General features: G+C 40.4%; 1 protein-coding gene and 1 long non-coding RNA gene across 4 annotated transcripts; one reads left to right on the top strand and one right to left on the bottom strand.

The window, feature by feature from the left end:
• Window positions 1–425: 425 nt before the first annotated feature.
• LOC141512959 (uncharacterized) lies at window positions 426–4,789 on the bottom strand. Of its 3 annotated transcripts, none has more exons than XR_012475649.1 (4): window positions 4,465–4,789; window positions 4,314–4,361; window positions 4,124–4,238; window positions 426–3,315 (listed from the first exon to the last, which is right to left on the bottom strand). It is a non-coding gene; the product is annotated as an uncharacterized LOC141512959 (long non-coding RNA). The 3 variants fall into 3 exon arrangements; XR_012475651.1 differs by having other exon boundaries at window positions 426–3,274; XR_012475650.1 differs by having other exon boundaries at window positions 4,124–4,223.
• A 716-nt stretch (window positions 4,790–5,505) lies between these two features.
• TNNI1 (troponin I1, slow skeletal type) lies at window positions 5,506–14,802 on the top strand. Its single transcript, XM_074222351.1, has 6 exons — window positions 5,506–5,610; window positions 6,838–6,969; window positions 7,771–7,860; window positions 9,281–9,457; window positions 10,273–10,383; window positions 14,304–14,802. The coding sequence occupies exons 1-5, from the start codon at window positions 5,602–5,604 to the stop codon at window positions 10,378–10,380; spliced, it is 516 nt and encodes a 171-aa protein (XP_074078452.1). The 5' UTR covers window positions 5,506–5,601; the 3' UTR covers window positions 10,381–10,383; window positions 14,304–14,802.
• Window positions 14,803–15,186: the final 384 nt, after the last annotated feature.

The raw sequence follows: 15,186 nt of genomic DNA, 5'->3' as shown, positions 1-15,186 counted from the left end.
GATTCTCTAGTACCTCATGCAGGTCCATATGATCATAGGGTGCCAGAAGTGGAGGAGATCTCAGAGATCAACTAACTCAAACTCATCATTTTGCAGAGGAGGAAACAGGTTCTTTTTCAAAGTTAGATAATTAATTGGTGTCAGAGTCAGATTCAAACCCAGACCCAATGATTCCAAGTCCAATCTTTCCCTTATGTGATATTTCACTTTGTCAAGGTATAAATCAGATTTTGCATTCTAATTGGGTACCTTCATCTCCACACATATATTATCTGCCCCCCCCAATTCTGCATCTTCACAGATCCTAGCATTTTTAGAAGCAGAAGAAACTGGAAGCTTTCTTAGACCTTACATTTCCCTTCATGGATAAGAAAACTGAGACCCCGAAAGGCAAAGTCAAGGTCAAAGATACTGCCCTTAAATTGTCCTTCTGACTCTAAGCTCAATTCTCTTTAGATTACACACTTCTTCCCTTGCACAAGCCATTTCCCAACTCCCAATTAATGCATTTCCCTTCAGGCCCCAGACAACATGGTCAAGGCATCACCACTCTTCTTGTTCACACATGTCCATCACCCAGAGCTTACTTTTATCATCATTTCCCCATTCCTCTCTCTCCATCTCATCCCCCAGGTCCAAGACATCATTGAGATTTTTGAGAAGCCTGGGTTAATGTAGCCCTAAAAGAGGTCCAGGGCTCTCCTCTTCTTCCCTGCCAGGTACCTTGTGCTTTCTGGCATCATTGTACCCATTTATGGACTTATTAGCTTGTCCAGGAGTAACAATTTCAGAAGGGGAAGGAGAGAGGTTCAGTGGTTTCCTGGGATTCTTCTTACCATACTGTCTTACCAGTTGCTCAGTTTCTCTACCCAGAAATGAAGATGTCCTTCCTTCTTGCCAATCTTAGCTAAAACTCTCCTTCTCCAGGGAGCCTTCCCAGAGGAATTTGCTTACTGATACCCTTTCGCTCAAGTCTCATATCAGTGCATTCTAATTCCTCTCTGCATTTTCTCTCTTGTCCTTGAGATGAAGAAGCCAACTCTGCTTAGGTAGCCAGCCAAGCTGCTGGATAGGAGTGTTAGTTCAGGGGTGGGGAACCACTAATACTGAAGCTAGAGGACCCAGGTTAAAATCCTACCTCTGACACACATATGACCTTGGTCAAGTCATTTCTTCTCTGTGACTTAGTTTTCTCATCTGTAAAGTGATGGGGTTGGATTAAATGGTCTCTAAGGTTGTCATAATCCCTGCCCTCCCCAAACTCCAGATCTATGATTTCTCCTTACTAATGATCCTATGTTGATTATAGGTGTTGCCTTCCTTGACATCATGCCTGAACCGTAAGTAATTCTGATCTCTGTTCTTTCTTCCCCTGGGAAAGGGTGTATATATCAGTGAGGAGGTGGTTCAGTGTATGGGGGATGTGTGTGGAGGTGGATGGGTGTGGGTATGGGAGTGTGGATGGATGTATGTGTGGGTAGGTGGATGGGTGTGTTTGAGAAGGTGGCTGTGTGGTGGTGGGGGGGAAGAAAGCAGAGGGTGAGGTCTTGGACTCAAGATACAGTCCAGTCTGTCATTTAGAACAAGTTGCTTTCTTGGGAGGGGCTCTGCATCCGTTAGGAAAACCAAACCCTTTAATCTGAGTCTGCTCCAAATTCCTCAGGTCAGCTGCTAGGAGAAAACAGCTTCCATTAATAATCAGCCTTCCACTTTCCCAGCACTTTTGTCATTTTCGGAGCATAAGTCAAGTCAACAAATACTTAGAATGTACCTTCTAAAATCTTCTCCATAAATGGTCCCCCAGTCTTATCTTGGAGACCTTCAATAGGGAGGAGAAGAAGGGATCCTCAAGGTGTACTGTTGTAGCAAACTATGACTCAAACACCATCAAGTCCAAATTTGTTTATTTGTAATGTCTATGCATTGCTCCTAATTCTGACTTCTGAAGTCCTGACCCCTTTCACTTGGCAATCTTTCAAAATACTTGAAGATAAGCCACCAAGTTCTCCCCCCCCCAAAAAAAAAATTTTCTCCTTAGTTCAGGTGAAATGTACTCAGTTCCTTCAAACAATTCTTATCTGGAATAAACTTAAGACACTTCCTCAATCTGGTTGCTCTCTTCTGGATTCTCTTGAATATTCAATGTCCTTCCCAAAATGTAACTGTCACAATTGAAAATTTTTCTAGAAATTACTTGACCAGGGTCTTACATCAAAGTTGAGAAAAATCTCCTACAAAAAATGAAAATTCTGAAAAGTCCAAGCAATGAGAGCAGTGGTTTATAGAATGAAGTATCCCTTTTTATTCCATTTTAATTTGCTTCTTTTCCTGTCCCTACCTTCCTCCCACAGCACACCCACTGCCAGTTTTTTTAGACCAGCTATTAATTCTCTCAGGTAGTTTCCCCCCCAGTGATTCTGCATACCTGAGTTATAGTATATATATATATATGTATATATATATATATATATATATATATATGTTTATGCTTCATATTCACTCTGTGTTCTGATCTTTTCTCTTCTTGGTTTTCCTGGAATGGATGCTTGAAGGGAGGTAAGATATCTTCAGCCTGGGGAAGGTGGGGTGGGCATTTGAGGTGGCCCCTATTCTTTCCTGTCCCCCACAACGTGTCTGTCTCTCTTAGACTTGCCAGCTCCCAGCTTGATGGCCAAATAAGTCAATGAGTCAGTCAGCAACACCATTTAGCCTCCTTTAGTTTTTAGAGTTCTGTAAAGGGCATTGCTATAGGATCAAGATGGAGGAGGAGGAGATTGATGTTGTCTTGTCCCTCTAAGAGTTCTCAGTGCAATGTGGGAGAAGTTGTTCTTAACCTTGGGGAACTCCCAATCTGATGGAGAAACATAGCCCTGTCTCTAAGGAGCTCCCAGTCAGATGGGAGAAAAATAGTCTCTGCCTATGAGGAACTCTCTGACTGGAAGGGAGACTTAGTCCTTGTTCCCAAAGAGCTCGTAGTTTGCACAGGTGGGTCAGGACTAGGAGAACAAATGAGTGTGGCTGGCAATGTCATCCCCAGACTTGATCCCTGGGGAGTAAAGATTCCAAAAACAGGACCATGGAGATTGATGGCATTTTCTGTGATGTCACTGAGAAAGAGGCTAGGGACAGGGAAAAAAAAAAACAAATTTGGGGATCAAGCCTTACTGTCCTTTCCCTCAGCACTCTCCAGCAAGTGATCACATGTCCTCCAGAGCGAGTCAGATCCTGAAGTGATCTCCATGATCTTGTACAGGTGAACCCAGAGCAGTGTCCTCTATGAGAAAACATTGGAGAAGGATAATGGGTCCTTCCACCCTAGACCAGAGAAAATTAGTGATGATTAAGGCTTAGGAGAATACTTTATATAACATGGGAAAGTCTTATTCTGTTCAGTTTGACCGAGATAATATGAACTCTTAATCACTGTGAATTCACGGGGGTTTTGGGGGGAGACTTTGGGCCCCTCACAGCCCTAAGGCTCAGGGCTATATCAGAGAGCTTAGTAAGATTGGAAGAGTTGTAGTAGTTGTACTAAGAGAAGGGATCATTGACAAATAATTCAAAATTGTCTGAGGATGTCTTGAAGGATGATTGAGGGACTATAGATTTTTGTCCTGTTTTGCAGATTCTCTTATTTTAAAAAGGCTACTTTCCCTGAGATGACATTGATAGATGATGAAAGGAATCGGTCTACAGATATAGGTGTCATGCTAAGTAAGAAAATTCTCTGGAACAGTAAGGAGTCTGCATTGCCAGACAGAACCCAGGCTCATTCTTTGGGGCTACTTTGGAAAGTTACCTGGTAGCCCTTCTCTCTTGGATTCTTTTGGGGTTTCAATCAACTTCAGACCCAAGTAACACTATCCTTTCTTTCCCTAACATTTTTTTTTAGTTTTTGCAAGGCAATGGGGTTAAGTGGCTTGCTCAAGGCCACACAGTTAGGTAATTATTAAGTGTCTGAGGCCACATTTGAACTCAGGTACTCGTGACTCCAGGGCCGGTGCTCTATCCACTGTGCCACCTAGACACCCCTTTCCCTAACATTTCTTAACAGAAAACAAATAGTTTGGAATAATCAATAATTCAGGGAATAAATAGGGAAAATAAGGTATACACAACTTACTTGGGAAAATCCTTTTGAAGAAATATGACAAATTCAAAGAAATGGCTCTCAATATAGTTGCCCCCTGCTCTTTCCAAGTCTTTACATATGGTATCACAATCTGAAATAAAACAATCTTGGAGAATTCACAGGGGATAATTTAGCTGTGGCTTTTTTTTATTGTAACAAGTCACTTATCTGGCAAACTCACCTGGAATATAAGTGGGAGCCAGGAAACGAGCAACATTGGGTCTTTGAGCTGCCAAAACAGATCATAAAATCTAAAACTGGAAGAAGTCATCTAAGGTCTACCCCCCTTTTACAGAAGAGGAAACTGAGTCCCAGAGTGGGAAGTAACTTACCAAGGTCAAATTGTAAATAGCAAAGTCAGGATTCGAGCTGATTTCCTCTGATATCAAGTCCAGGGCTCATTCCATAAAATCCAATTGCGATTTATGTCACCAAGTCCATACATTAAAACTTATTTATTTTACTCAAAGGAGACCCTCTTACTCAGAATATATTTACTTTTATTTTAGATATAATTCTAATGTATTTCTTTATCTGGTTTCCTGCTCTATAACAGATTAGAAGTTTCAATTAGAGAAAGAGGGCAGGATGAATGCTGATAATAACAAGACGTGACAGCAGACAGACTCACATGGAGGGAGGAGACAGGAAAATTATAAAAAGCAGGAAACAAAAGTCAAATAACACAGAAGCCTGTGACTGTTAATGTAGGGTCAAATAGTCCCACCCACCTCAATGGCCCCCAAGGGTATCTGGTCTCACCATGGTCACTGATATTTATAAAGAGAGGAAAAATGAAAATTGTGTTTAAAAGTTCTGTTTAAGAAACCAAAAGAGTTGCTTTTATGTTTTAGAAAGATTTTAATCCCAAATGGTGAAAATAAAATTAAATTCATGTCCTTTAGAAGGACAATTTTCAGTTATAAGGAAAAATAAATTATGGGACTCATCTCATTCCTAAATTATACTATATAAGTGACATTTGACTATTACTAGTATCATTCATCATTATAATAACTTGCATTACCATGACACCATATGTATTTTAAGGCCATTTCATATTCCATATTTTATTTTGTCTTTACAACAACCCTGTGAGATAGGTAAGAAAGATTATTTTCATTTTATAAATGGGGGAAACCAAGACCCAGGAATGTGAGCACAAGTGATATGCCATGGGTCACACAGCTAAATCAACAATACAGTCTGGACTCTTGCCTTCTAAGTGAATTTCATTAAATATAAAATTTGATATATTAAAAAAGTTGATCTTTTCCTAGCAAAGGAGCTTTTTTTTTCTCTAACAGAGGAGCTTTTTAAGGGAAGATTCTGGGTATCAATAGGCAAATTTCCCTCCAACCCTCATCCCATTTCAGAATTTTAGGCTGCAATATTTACATCATCTGCCTCTCTCATTTTTCTGTTTTCCCTCTCAGAGAAAATCCAAGATTACTGCTTCCCGCAAACTCATGCTCAAGGTGAGTCTGAACCCGAAGTTTCCTTGGATTCTTCCAAAATGAAAGAAGTAAGGAAGGAAATCAGTCCTCGGCAATAAATAGAAGGGATATGGCATACCTGGTACCATTACTTTGGGATTTGAGAGACCCTAATTTTTCCTGTTCTCATATTCTGCAATTGTGCAATTTCTCCACTATTCTAAATTATTCGCTTCCAAGCTCAGTGGCCTAGTCAGTTAATAAATCAATTAGTCCATCAACTAACAGCATTGATTGGCATCCTCAAGTGCACAGAACTTTGTACCAGGAACTGTGATAGAATCCAGAAAAAGGAAAGATGTGATCTTTCCCAGTAAGAATTCCCAATCTGATGGAGAAGAAATAGTAACTGCCTTTGGTAAACTTCCAGTCTGATGGAAGAAATATAGTCCCTGTCCCTGAAAATTTTCCAAGATGAGGTGGAAGCAGTTCTTGCCTTCAAGGAACTTCCCATACTATAGGGGAGCTCATATGGGGGAAAGTGATCCTTCCCCCTAAAGATCCCTTAGTTTAATAGGAACAGAATAGTCTCCTTCCCTCAAGAAGATCCCTGTATGATGGAGAGACTGTCCCTCCCCTAAGGGAGTTCCCTGGAAGCACAAGTGGGCTAGTAGAAAAGATGAATGTGTCTGAAGAAAGTTTCCATGACTTATCTTAGGATTCAAGAGATGGTTAGTAGACTGGCTCACTCAGAATCTATCCTCTCTCTCTCACCCTCATAATATACCAGTGCACAAAAGGTGGGCAAACTATTCATCCTAGGTGTCTAAGAGGTATTTTGATTTGTTCCTGGGATGGAGGAGGCATCACTGATGGTGAGAGGCAGGTATACATTGGTCTAAAATTCTGAGAACCTGAAAGAGGTAGAGTTAAAAGTAGGGAAGGAGGAGGTTTGGTAGTGATTTAGGTGCACAGATCACCCTTGATTGTGACCTGTTCAATCTATTTGTGTGTTTATAAATATCTTGGAAGAATCTTTCCCACATATATCTCTTGAAGCTAATAGCACCCATTCTGTCCTGTGTATAGAAATGCACACAACATGTTCAGACACATAAAAAGTATCTGTCTGTCTAAGTGACCTGGTGTGAATGCCAACAGGTCTTACAGTTACGACCAACTCTGGGGGAGGAAACCAAGGGGAGAATGAGAAGAGCTAGCAGACCAAAAGGGAACTGGATTTCCCTTGACATCCCTGTGCCCCTCTAGAGTTTGATGCTGGCCAAAGCCAAGGAATGTTGGGAACAAGAGCATGAGGAGAAGGAGGCTGAGAAGGCCAGATACCTGGCTGAAAGGATTCCTACACTCCAGACCCGAGGACTGTCCCTCAGTGCCCTGCAGGTGAGTTTCCGGGAGACAGGCCAGAGACATTTGTTAATAATAGACATCTATTAAGCCTTTGCTATGTGCAGAGCTCTGGGCGAGGCATCTGCAAAGAGGCAAAGTTTAGATAAGACCACTTTAAGAGAACTTACAATGGCGGTGTAGGAAAGACTCTATTCTACTCCAACTAGAATATATAATATAACATGATGAGGATGTTGGTGGGGAGTACAGCAAAGCATTAGAAGAGGTCAGAGGAAGAAATTATCACCAAGAGAGGGGCATGGAGGAGCCGAGCTTTTACAGCAGCTGAGTACCAAAGGATGGATAAGAATTTAATAAGTAGAAAAATTAGAGTAAGGCCATTCCAGGCATAGGAATGAAGAGAGGATGGATTGTGCATAATGTAATGGGTGGCTAGTGGGTAGAGAATTGTTTGGAGGGTGAATGGGCAAGAAGGAAGCAATTTATTGTTCAGAAGCTGCTCCATTTGGAATTCATCTTGCAGTTCTGTGATTTCATATTAGACTCTAGGTAAGTTTCTTCTATCTCTAGCTAACCTGCCTGAAATACTACTGTTAAAAATTCATCCCTTTGATTTAAGACTCACAGCCTTATTTAAGATTCAAATGCCCTTAGGAAGGAGCAGACTTTAAGCCTCATTAACTATATGTACCTTAGTGTAAATAAGTTTATTAACTTCTTTCTGGAAAACATAATTTGATTGGGAGGGAGGGGGAAGGAACCAAGGCAAAAGATGAAGTCTGATAGGGCCCATTGACTAATTTCATTGCTTCTCTCAATTTTTATTTCTCTCAGGACCTGTGCAGGGAACTACATGCTAAGGTAGAGGTTGTGGATGAGGAGAGGTATGACATTGAAGCCAAATGCAACCACAACACCCGGGAGGTGAGGATTTCTACAGACTGAGGGGAGTGCTGAGCAAGAACATGGAGGAAAGTTGTAACTCTGTGGATGCATAATAATGGTTCATAGAACTTTAAGGTTTAAAAATTACTTTCCTTGCAAAAATCCTGGGAAATAGGTAGTACATATATTAATTTTTTTTAGATTCACTTTATGCAAGAAGACCCTGAAGTTCAGAAAGGTGATTCGTGGCCAACATACTCAGTATCTATTAGATCTATCATTGTTCTCCTGACTCCAAATCTAGTGTCCTGTCATTATGATAAGAGATAGGAAGGTCAGGGACTCTGTCTAGAGCATGACCCTTCACAGTCAAGTGCCTTAGTTGGCTACTATCCTATTCAGAATTGAGATATTTCTGAGTTTGCCTTTTGAATAGTAGGGAGCATTTGCAGCATTGGTCTTGGGGTAAAGACCTGGTTTTGGAGTGCTGTTTGCTTAGTTTTGTGTCCACAGACAAATCTCCATTTTATTAATAATGAATGGAAGCTCAGAAAAGTTGTCATTTGCCTCTAAAGGCAAACAAAGCTAAGCAAGTATTGGAGTCAGGATTTGAACAGAGGTCTTCTTCACATGGGTCCAGGGATTTCTCCATTGTACCATGTTGCCCATCAAATCATTTCCAGCTTTGATCCCCTGGTTCACCTGACTATTCCCCCAAAAGGTCTTCATAATGGTACCATCCTTGCTAAAGGTAGAGATGAGGCAACCCTTCAAGGGCTGCCTTCCTTGGATTTACAGGTTGAGCATTAGGCTTGCCAACTGGGGTCAGATGAATAGATAGGTAGATTTTGCAAAGTATTTATCTCTTTTGTCCTGAGAGAACTGGCTCAAGGGTTAGTTAGGGTGCAGAATTAGTAGGAAGCAGAATTAGAAAAGATGTCAAAGGCCACGTAAGTTTAACCACCACATGAGTTGGATCCCCTGTATCACAAATAACAAGTCATCATCAGCTTGGGGAGTAGGGGTAGAGGTTCCTTTTGACTCAACACCTAAAACTTTGGGGCCCTAGGTGGCACAGTGGATAGAGCACTAACCTTGGAGTCAGGAGGATGGAAGTTCGAATTTAGCCTCAGACATTTGATTCTTGCCAGTTGTACAACTTGGGGCAAGTTACTTAACTTTGATTACTCCACATCTAGGGCCGTCTCCAGGAGTCCTGATTCATATCTGGTCACTGGACTCAGATGAGGAGGAGGAGAAAGTGAGACTGGTGACAGCACAGCAACCCCCCATTCAAATTCAATTCATGTGCTTGTCATGGCATCATCTCCCTGATGTAGTAGTCTTCTTTGAAAATGAGGGACAAACATTATTATTACACCTAAAGCTCTATAGGTAGAAGAGTCCTCCTAAGATTTTCCCCCTCTTAATGAGCTACTCTCTCCATCACTCTTGCCAGATCAAGGATTTGAAGCTGAAAGTGCTTGATCTTCGGGGAAAGTTCAAACGACCACCCCTGCGACGGGTCCGTGTCTCAGCAGATGCCATGCTCCGGGCACTGCTGGGCTCAAAACACAAGGTGTCCATGGACCTGCGGGCCAACCTCAAGTCCGTGAAAAAGGAGGACACAGAGAAGGTGGGGCCTCTTCTCTCCTCAAACCCACCCCTTCCCTAACCACCAGTTACTTCCCCTTGCAACCATAGAAGTAATTCCAAATCTCCTGTTAGGTAGAAGGACTATTCAAGTGGCTCAGATTAGAGTCTGATAATTCCTTTATGTCTTTATAAAGGAAAAGTGTAGACCTTTGGTAGGTTTTGGGGGGGTAGGTTATCACCAAACCTTACCATCCTATGAAATCTCTCTATTACTTGCTTGGTTAGGGCTAGGATTGAGAGGAAGTTGTTTTTGCCTTTGAGAAATTTCTAGTTTGGTGGTGATGAGACAATGGTGCCCCACCAGAAGAAACTAGAATATGATGCTGATTAGAAAACACTAAAATAAGCCTGGATGAATGAATGATTTGACCTAGAACGGAGGGAAGTAGACTATGGAAGATAAGAGTGAGACCTCACCCTACCACTGGGGCACTTAACTCTGAAATAATGTAATCTTGGAACTGAAATAAGGATAGATGGTATAGTTGGTCATCTGATAACTACTGAGAATCTCCCCCCACTACACTGCTTCTTTCTTCCCATAGGGTCTAACCAGTGCCTCTATACTTGAACCTCAGTATTTCTTCAGTTTCAGTATTTTCTTCAATTTCCTTTGCAACCATAGCCTTCCTAGCCTTGGAGATAAAGGAAAAGGAAACAGGATGGGAAACTTTGTATTTTTTGAAGAAGTTGATTTATTTTTCCCTTCTCTCTTTTCCTTTTACTCCCTGAATGAGGAGTCTGACTGGTGATGGCTGAATTCTCTTACAACTCTGGCCTATGTCTGCCTTACAGGAACGACCCGTGGAGGTGGGTGACTGGCGTAAGAACGTTGAGGCCATGTCTGGTATGGAGGGTCGGAAGAAGATGTTTGATGCAGCCAAGTCTCCAACCACCCAGTGAAAGGTACCAGATCACTCTGGCTTCACTCATGTTCTTTGGAACCTTTGGAACACTCACCTTCACTCATGTTCTTTGGAACCTTCCTTTTCATCTTTCATTTCTGTTAGTCTTATGTGGGACTAAGTCTATGACTTAGATGAGAAACACAAGAAATGTTGGGATTTGCGTAGCTTAGAGCAGCTTAGATCAGTTTAGGGCAATTTGGAGGAGACCTGGCTGAGCAGAAAGAATATTGATTTGAATGGAGAAGGCATGGATGTTGACTTCTAAGTTGTGAGATCTTGGACAAGTTTCTTTAAATCTTATAAAATGAGGATCTTGGATTATATAGTTTCTTAAATTCCATTCACTTCTAACAATCTCAGTTCTATATAATAAGGAAGGAGGAGGGGATTGAGTCTTAAGAGAGAAGTCTGGCTACTTAAGGTAGTCTAGGGCCCTCTGTGCTAGTTGGGCTCAAGAGAAAATTGTAATTATATGGTTTCTGGGGACCAGAAATTCTGATAATGTTGTCAAACCTCATGAAGATTTCACTCGCTAGTTAAGAAGATATGGGGCTGGAGTTAGTTAGGTTCGAGAAGATGGGCACAAATAATGATGTGGGGGGAGAGAGGGAAGGTTGAAGGGGGAAGTAGACTGAACTATGGATAAAGTGTGATGCCAAGCAATGGAAATTGGACTTCTTCACAGAATGTGAACACATCATTTCACTTGTAACAATTTCCTCACCTGTGGATAGGCAGCTAGATGGTAGTGGAAAGAGTGCTAGACCTAGAGTCAGAAGAGCTGAGTTCACAACTGACCTCAGAGACTTACAAGTTGTATGACCCTGGAAAAGTCACTCAACCTCTGTTTTCCTGGAGACAGTTAGGTGGCTCAATGGAGAGAGTGACAGGAGGAATCAAGAAGACCTAAGTTCAAATCCAAACTCAGACACGTACTAGCTGTGTGACCCTGGGCAAGTCACTTAAACCTGTTTGTTTTAATCCACTGGAGAAGAAAGTCATTTTAGTATCTTTGCCAAGAAAACCCTAAGGGGGTCAAGGCAAGTCAGATATGACTGAACAACAATAATTTGCTATTAGAGAAGAGTCAGGCTATGAATGATCTAAAGCAGCAAATTCAGGATTTGGTGATATTCTTTCATAACTTCACTTATCCTAAATAAATTTTCATTTGTTGATGGATGGGCACATCTGTGCTATCAGCACCAATCCCATCAAATGGAATGAACACTATAAAATGAAGTGATTGTTCTCCAGTAACTTAGAGACAAACTGGGAAGATACATTACAAGCACAAGAAGCTACTTAATGAAAATATAAAATAACCTCGTGAATGAGTGAAGGATTGAAACTCTCATAGAATTACAAATTTTGAGTTGGGAGGGACCCCAAGGTCATAAAATCCAGTCTAAAATAGGATAATGAATCCCCTCTGCAATATCCTAACAGTTATTCAGTGCCCAAAGACTTCAGGTGATGGGGAACCCACTGCCTCCTGAGACAACCCAATGCCCCTTTGGATACTGAAGTTAAGACTTGGGAACAAAGAGAAACAAGCACTTATTAATATTAATAATTTAAAAATTAATAAATTTATTTATTTATATTAATTATATTATATTAAGTGATTTACAAAAAATTGCCTCATTTTAATCCTCACTGCAATTGTAGGAGGTAGGTGCTATGATGATGATGATGATGATGATGATGATTATTATTATTATTATTATTATTATTATTCCCATTTTCTAGTAGAGGAAACTGAAGCAAATAGAAATTAAGTGACTTGCCCAGAATCACACAACTGGTAAGGCTGGATTTGAACTCAGTTCTTTCCAATTTTTGGATCCAAATTATTATCCACTGCCCCACTGGTAGGATTTGAGGTAGGTCACTTCTGCTCACTGGGCCTCAGTTTTTTCGACTGTAAAATGAGGGGGAAAGCTAGTTGAATTGCAAGTCCCCTTCCAGAAACAAATTCTACAGTTCAGTGAAGCTAATAGTTAAGGTGATTTTGCTAGTAACTTTTACTCTTTCTTGTTCTGCCTTCTGGGCCAAGGGGAAAAGCTTTTATCTCTGTGTGTAATCATGCTACATGCATCTTGGACATGACAGAATGCTGAAGGAACATGAAGGAAGGGAGTGACCATTTGGGTGGGGTGAGCAAGGAACAATTTCTTAGAGGAAAAGAAGAGAATTTAAAACCATCATGCAGGAAGTGAATTAGAGAAGGGTTTTTAGGAGACAGCAAAAGCCAAGTCAGGAAGTAGCAAATTCTGTTGGATACAATTTAAACTGTGTATGTTGAACTTTGCACATCGGAAACTGAGCTGAATAAGGTCTAGTTCCTGTTCTCAAAAAGTTTAGAAACCAATTGAGACAAGAATGGTGACTGGTTGGAACCCAAGGGCCATACTAAGGGGCAACAAATGATGAGAGCAGAAAGGTGGGTGAGGTTGGCAGGGGTGAGTGTGTGAAATACATTAGATAATATGTGCCTATTAAAAGATTTACAAACTTTAAAGTACTATATGACTTCTTATTGTTATTGTTATTATTGTCACAGGATTTTAAAGGATGTTACAGTAAGTGTAGGGTACCAGTGTAATTTGTGTAGAAATTACAGAGTGGCAGTTAAAAGAAATAATTTCTATTAGGATTATAGATTTAGATCTGGAAGGGTCCTTATTTAGTCTGATCTCCTAATTTTTCCAGATGAGGAAATTGAAGCCTAAAGACAGATAAATGACTTGCCCAAGATCACACTGATAATAAGTGACAGAATTCTAGACTCTAACTCCAAATCTCCCCTTTTTTTCTCAATTACATCTGCCTTCTCCCTACCCCCAAATAAGTCACCTTAGGAGACAATGTGAGGTCTTCATGTACAGGCTGAATGATGACTTGATGATGTCTGTGTTCCCTTCCAAATCTTAGATATTATGATTCTTTGAAAATTAGTTTGCCTTCCCCACATATACACCATAGCACTCTTAATCATAGATTGACTTTTTTCAAGTCATGGATCATTCACAATCAAGAAATGACTATGAGAGAATTTTCATAATAAGAGTTCACCATAATAATGAAATCATAGATGTAGCTTCTTCCCCAACAAGGTATCCTAATAATAGTAGAATCATCTATACATATCACATGGGCATAATGAGAGATCTAGCTTAGGTTTCCACAGACATCTGAAAAAGCATAATAAAAACTCTCTTGATTCAGTCTCCCAGCCTCTTCAACTACTGGGCATCTGACTGAGGGGGCACTTGTATAGCTAATTGTATATAAGAGAACACAACATAATAGAAGAATAAGAATTGAATAAATAACAATTGATAGCAGAGATTAGACTTGAGGATAAAAAACTATATATTTTGGTAAACCCAGTAGCATCATTCTGTCAGCACAAGTAGTAACTGATTTTTGTGATGAATTACAAAAGAGGTCAGTTCTCCTAAAGTATTAGAGATGTGACTATAAAGTAATGACTATTTTGTGAACCTATATCATTTTGATTAGGCCACTGTGGAGAGTGACATGAATTTTTTTTAAAAGATTTTTATTGGAAAATATTAAAATAATTTCACTTATAAAGAATATTGTGTTTTCCAATGATTCAGGTTAAATGAGGTATTTACTGTCCATACTATAATTGCAATGTGACATAGTTTTGGAATGATCAACTAGTTTTAAAAAAAGCCAAATGGAGTATTAAGGTTACCACATATTCTTAGATGAAGGGCAAATGATTCTGATTCATTACTATTGTTATTTATAACTGTCTTCAAATTTTACAGCAATAATATGTATAAACTTTTGGAATTCTTCAAGTCAGAACATGTTTTGAATAAATTATAAAATGGTAAAAAAAAAAAGAAATGACTATGTTCTATCTCTTTGTCTTCATAGGTTGCTTTCACAAGCTTTGAAGGATCTCCTTGTCACCTGTAACTCTCCATCTCACCCTCTTCACCTTGCCCCTTCCACATCCCCACCAAGTCCCCACTATCCTTAGAGCTGTCACCTGGATCTGTGACAAGGGACCTCCACAGCCTCGTCCTATCTCTGTTGCTCTCAACTCTTCAACACAGCCCTGCTCCAGAACTGGAAACTGAACACCAAAAGAAGGAGGAAAATAGAAATGTCCCAGGAGCCAGGAAGTAAAAACCATTGGTCCAGACTACATCTAGCTAAGTGTATCTCCTTAGCTCATTTTAAGGCACTGGAACATCCTGAGTCGTTTGTCCCTCACTCTCACCTACTCTCAGGTCTCAAAGCACTCACCTTGCCACAGAAGAGCTGGTGTAGATCCTGTAACCTTCCCCACTATGTCTTTCTTTCCCTTCTTTTATGTATATGAGGTGTGACCTGAGTGAGTTGTATGCTGTCTATTAAATGTTGCAGTTTATTGATCATTTTGGGGACTCTAGTAGTCTTTGAACTGAAGTGGGGAGAAATTTGGTGGGCCCCTGGGGGAGGGCCATCTCTTTCCACCTTCTTCCCAGGAGTGGAGGGGCTTGTGATTTATGGCCTGGAGGGGAATCTTCACTGAAACAGCACTTAGTTCTGAGGTCCTCTCTCATCATCACCATCATTAACACATTACATTTTTTAGGAATGAAGCCTGGAGAATTATTTGATTCTATAGAGGGTCTTTCAGTTACAAGGTACTTATGATACAGTGACTTGGAAACCTGGGATGAAGAGAAGATTGTTTGACATTTCTATCTCCATAGCATGTCCCCCACAGAATCTGCTGGATTAGATAAGAAGTAGTGTAGAACCTTTCCTA

The sequence above is a fragment of the Macrotis lagotis genome, chromosome 2 (assembly GCF_037893015.1).
Source record: "Macrotis lagotis isolate mMagLag1 chromosome 2, bilby.v1.9.chrom.fasta, whole genome shotgun sequence".
Lineage (NCBI taxonomy): Eukaryota > Metazoa > Chordata > Mammalia > Peramelemorphia > Peramelidae > Macrotis > Macrotis lagotis.
Note: the sequence above shows the minus strand (reverse complement) of the source record. Positions and strands in the feature narration are given on the sequence as shown.

Bases quoted from the DNA above. Each gene is read 5' to 3' on its own strand.
- TNNI1 (XM_074222351.1), top strand. The intron at 6,970-7,770 runs GTGAGTTTCCGG...TATTTCTCTCAG, and splicing joins TGTCCCTCAGTGCCCTGCAG to GACCTGTGCAGGGAACTACA. The intron at 7,861-9,280 runs GTGAGGATTTCT...CACTCTTGCCAG, and splicing joins GCAACCACAACACCCGGGAG to ATCAAGGATTTGAAGCTGAA.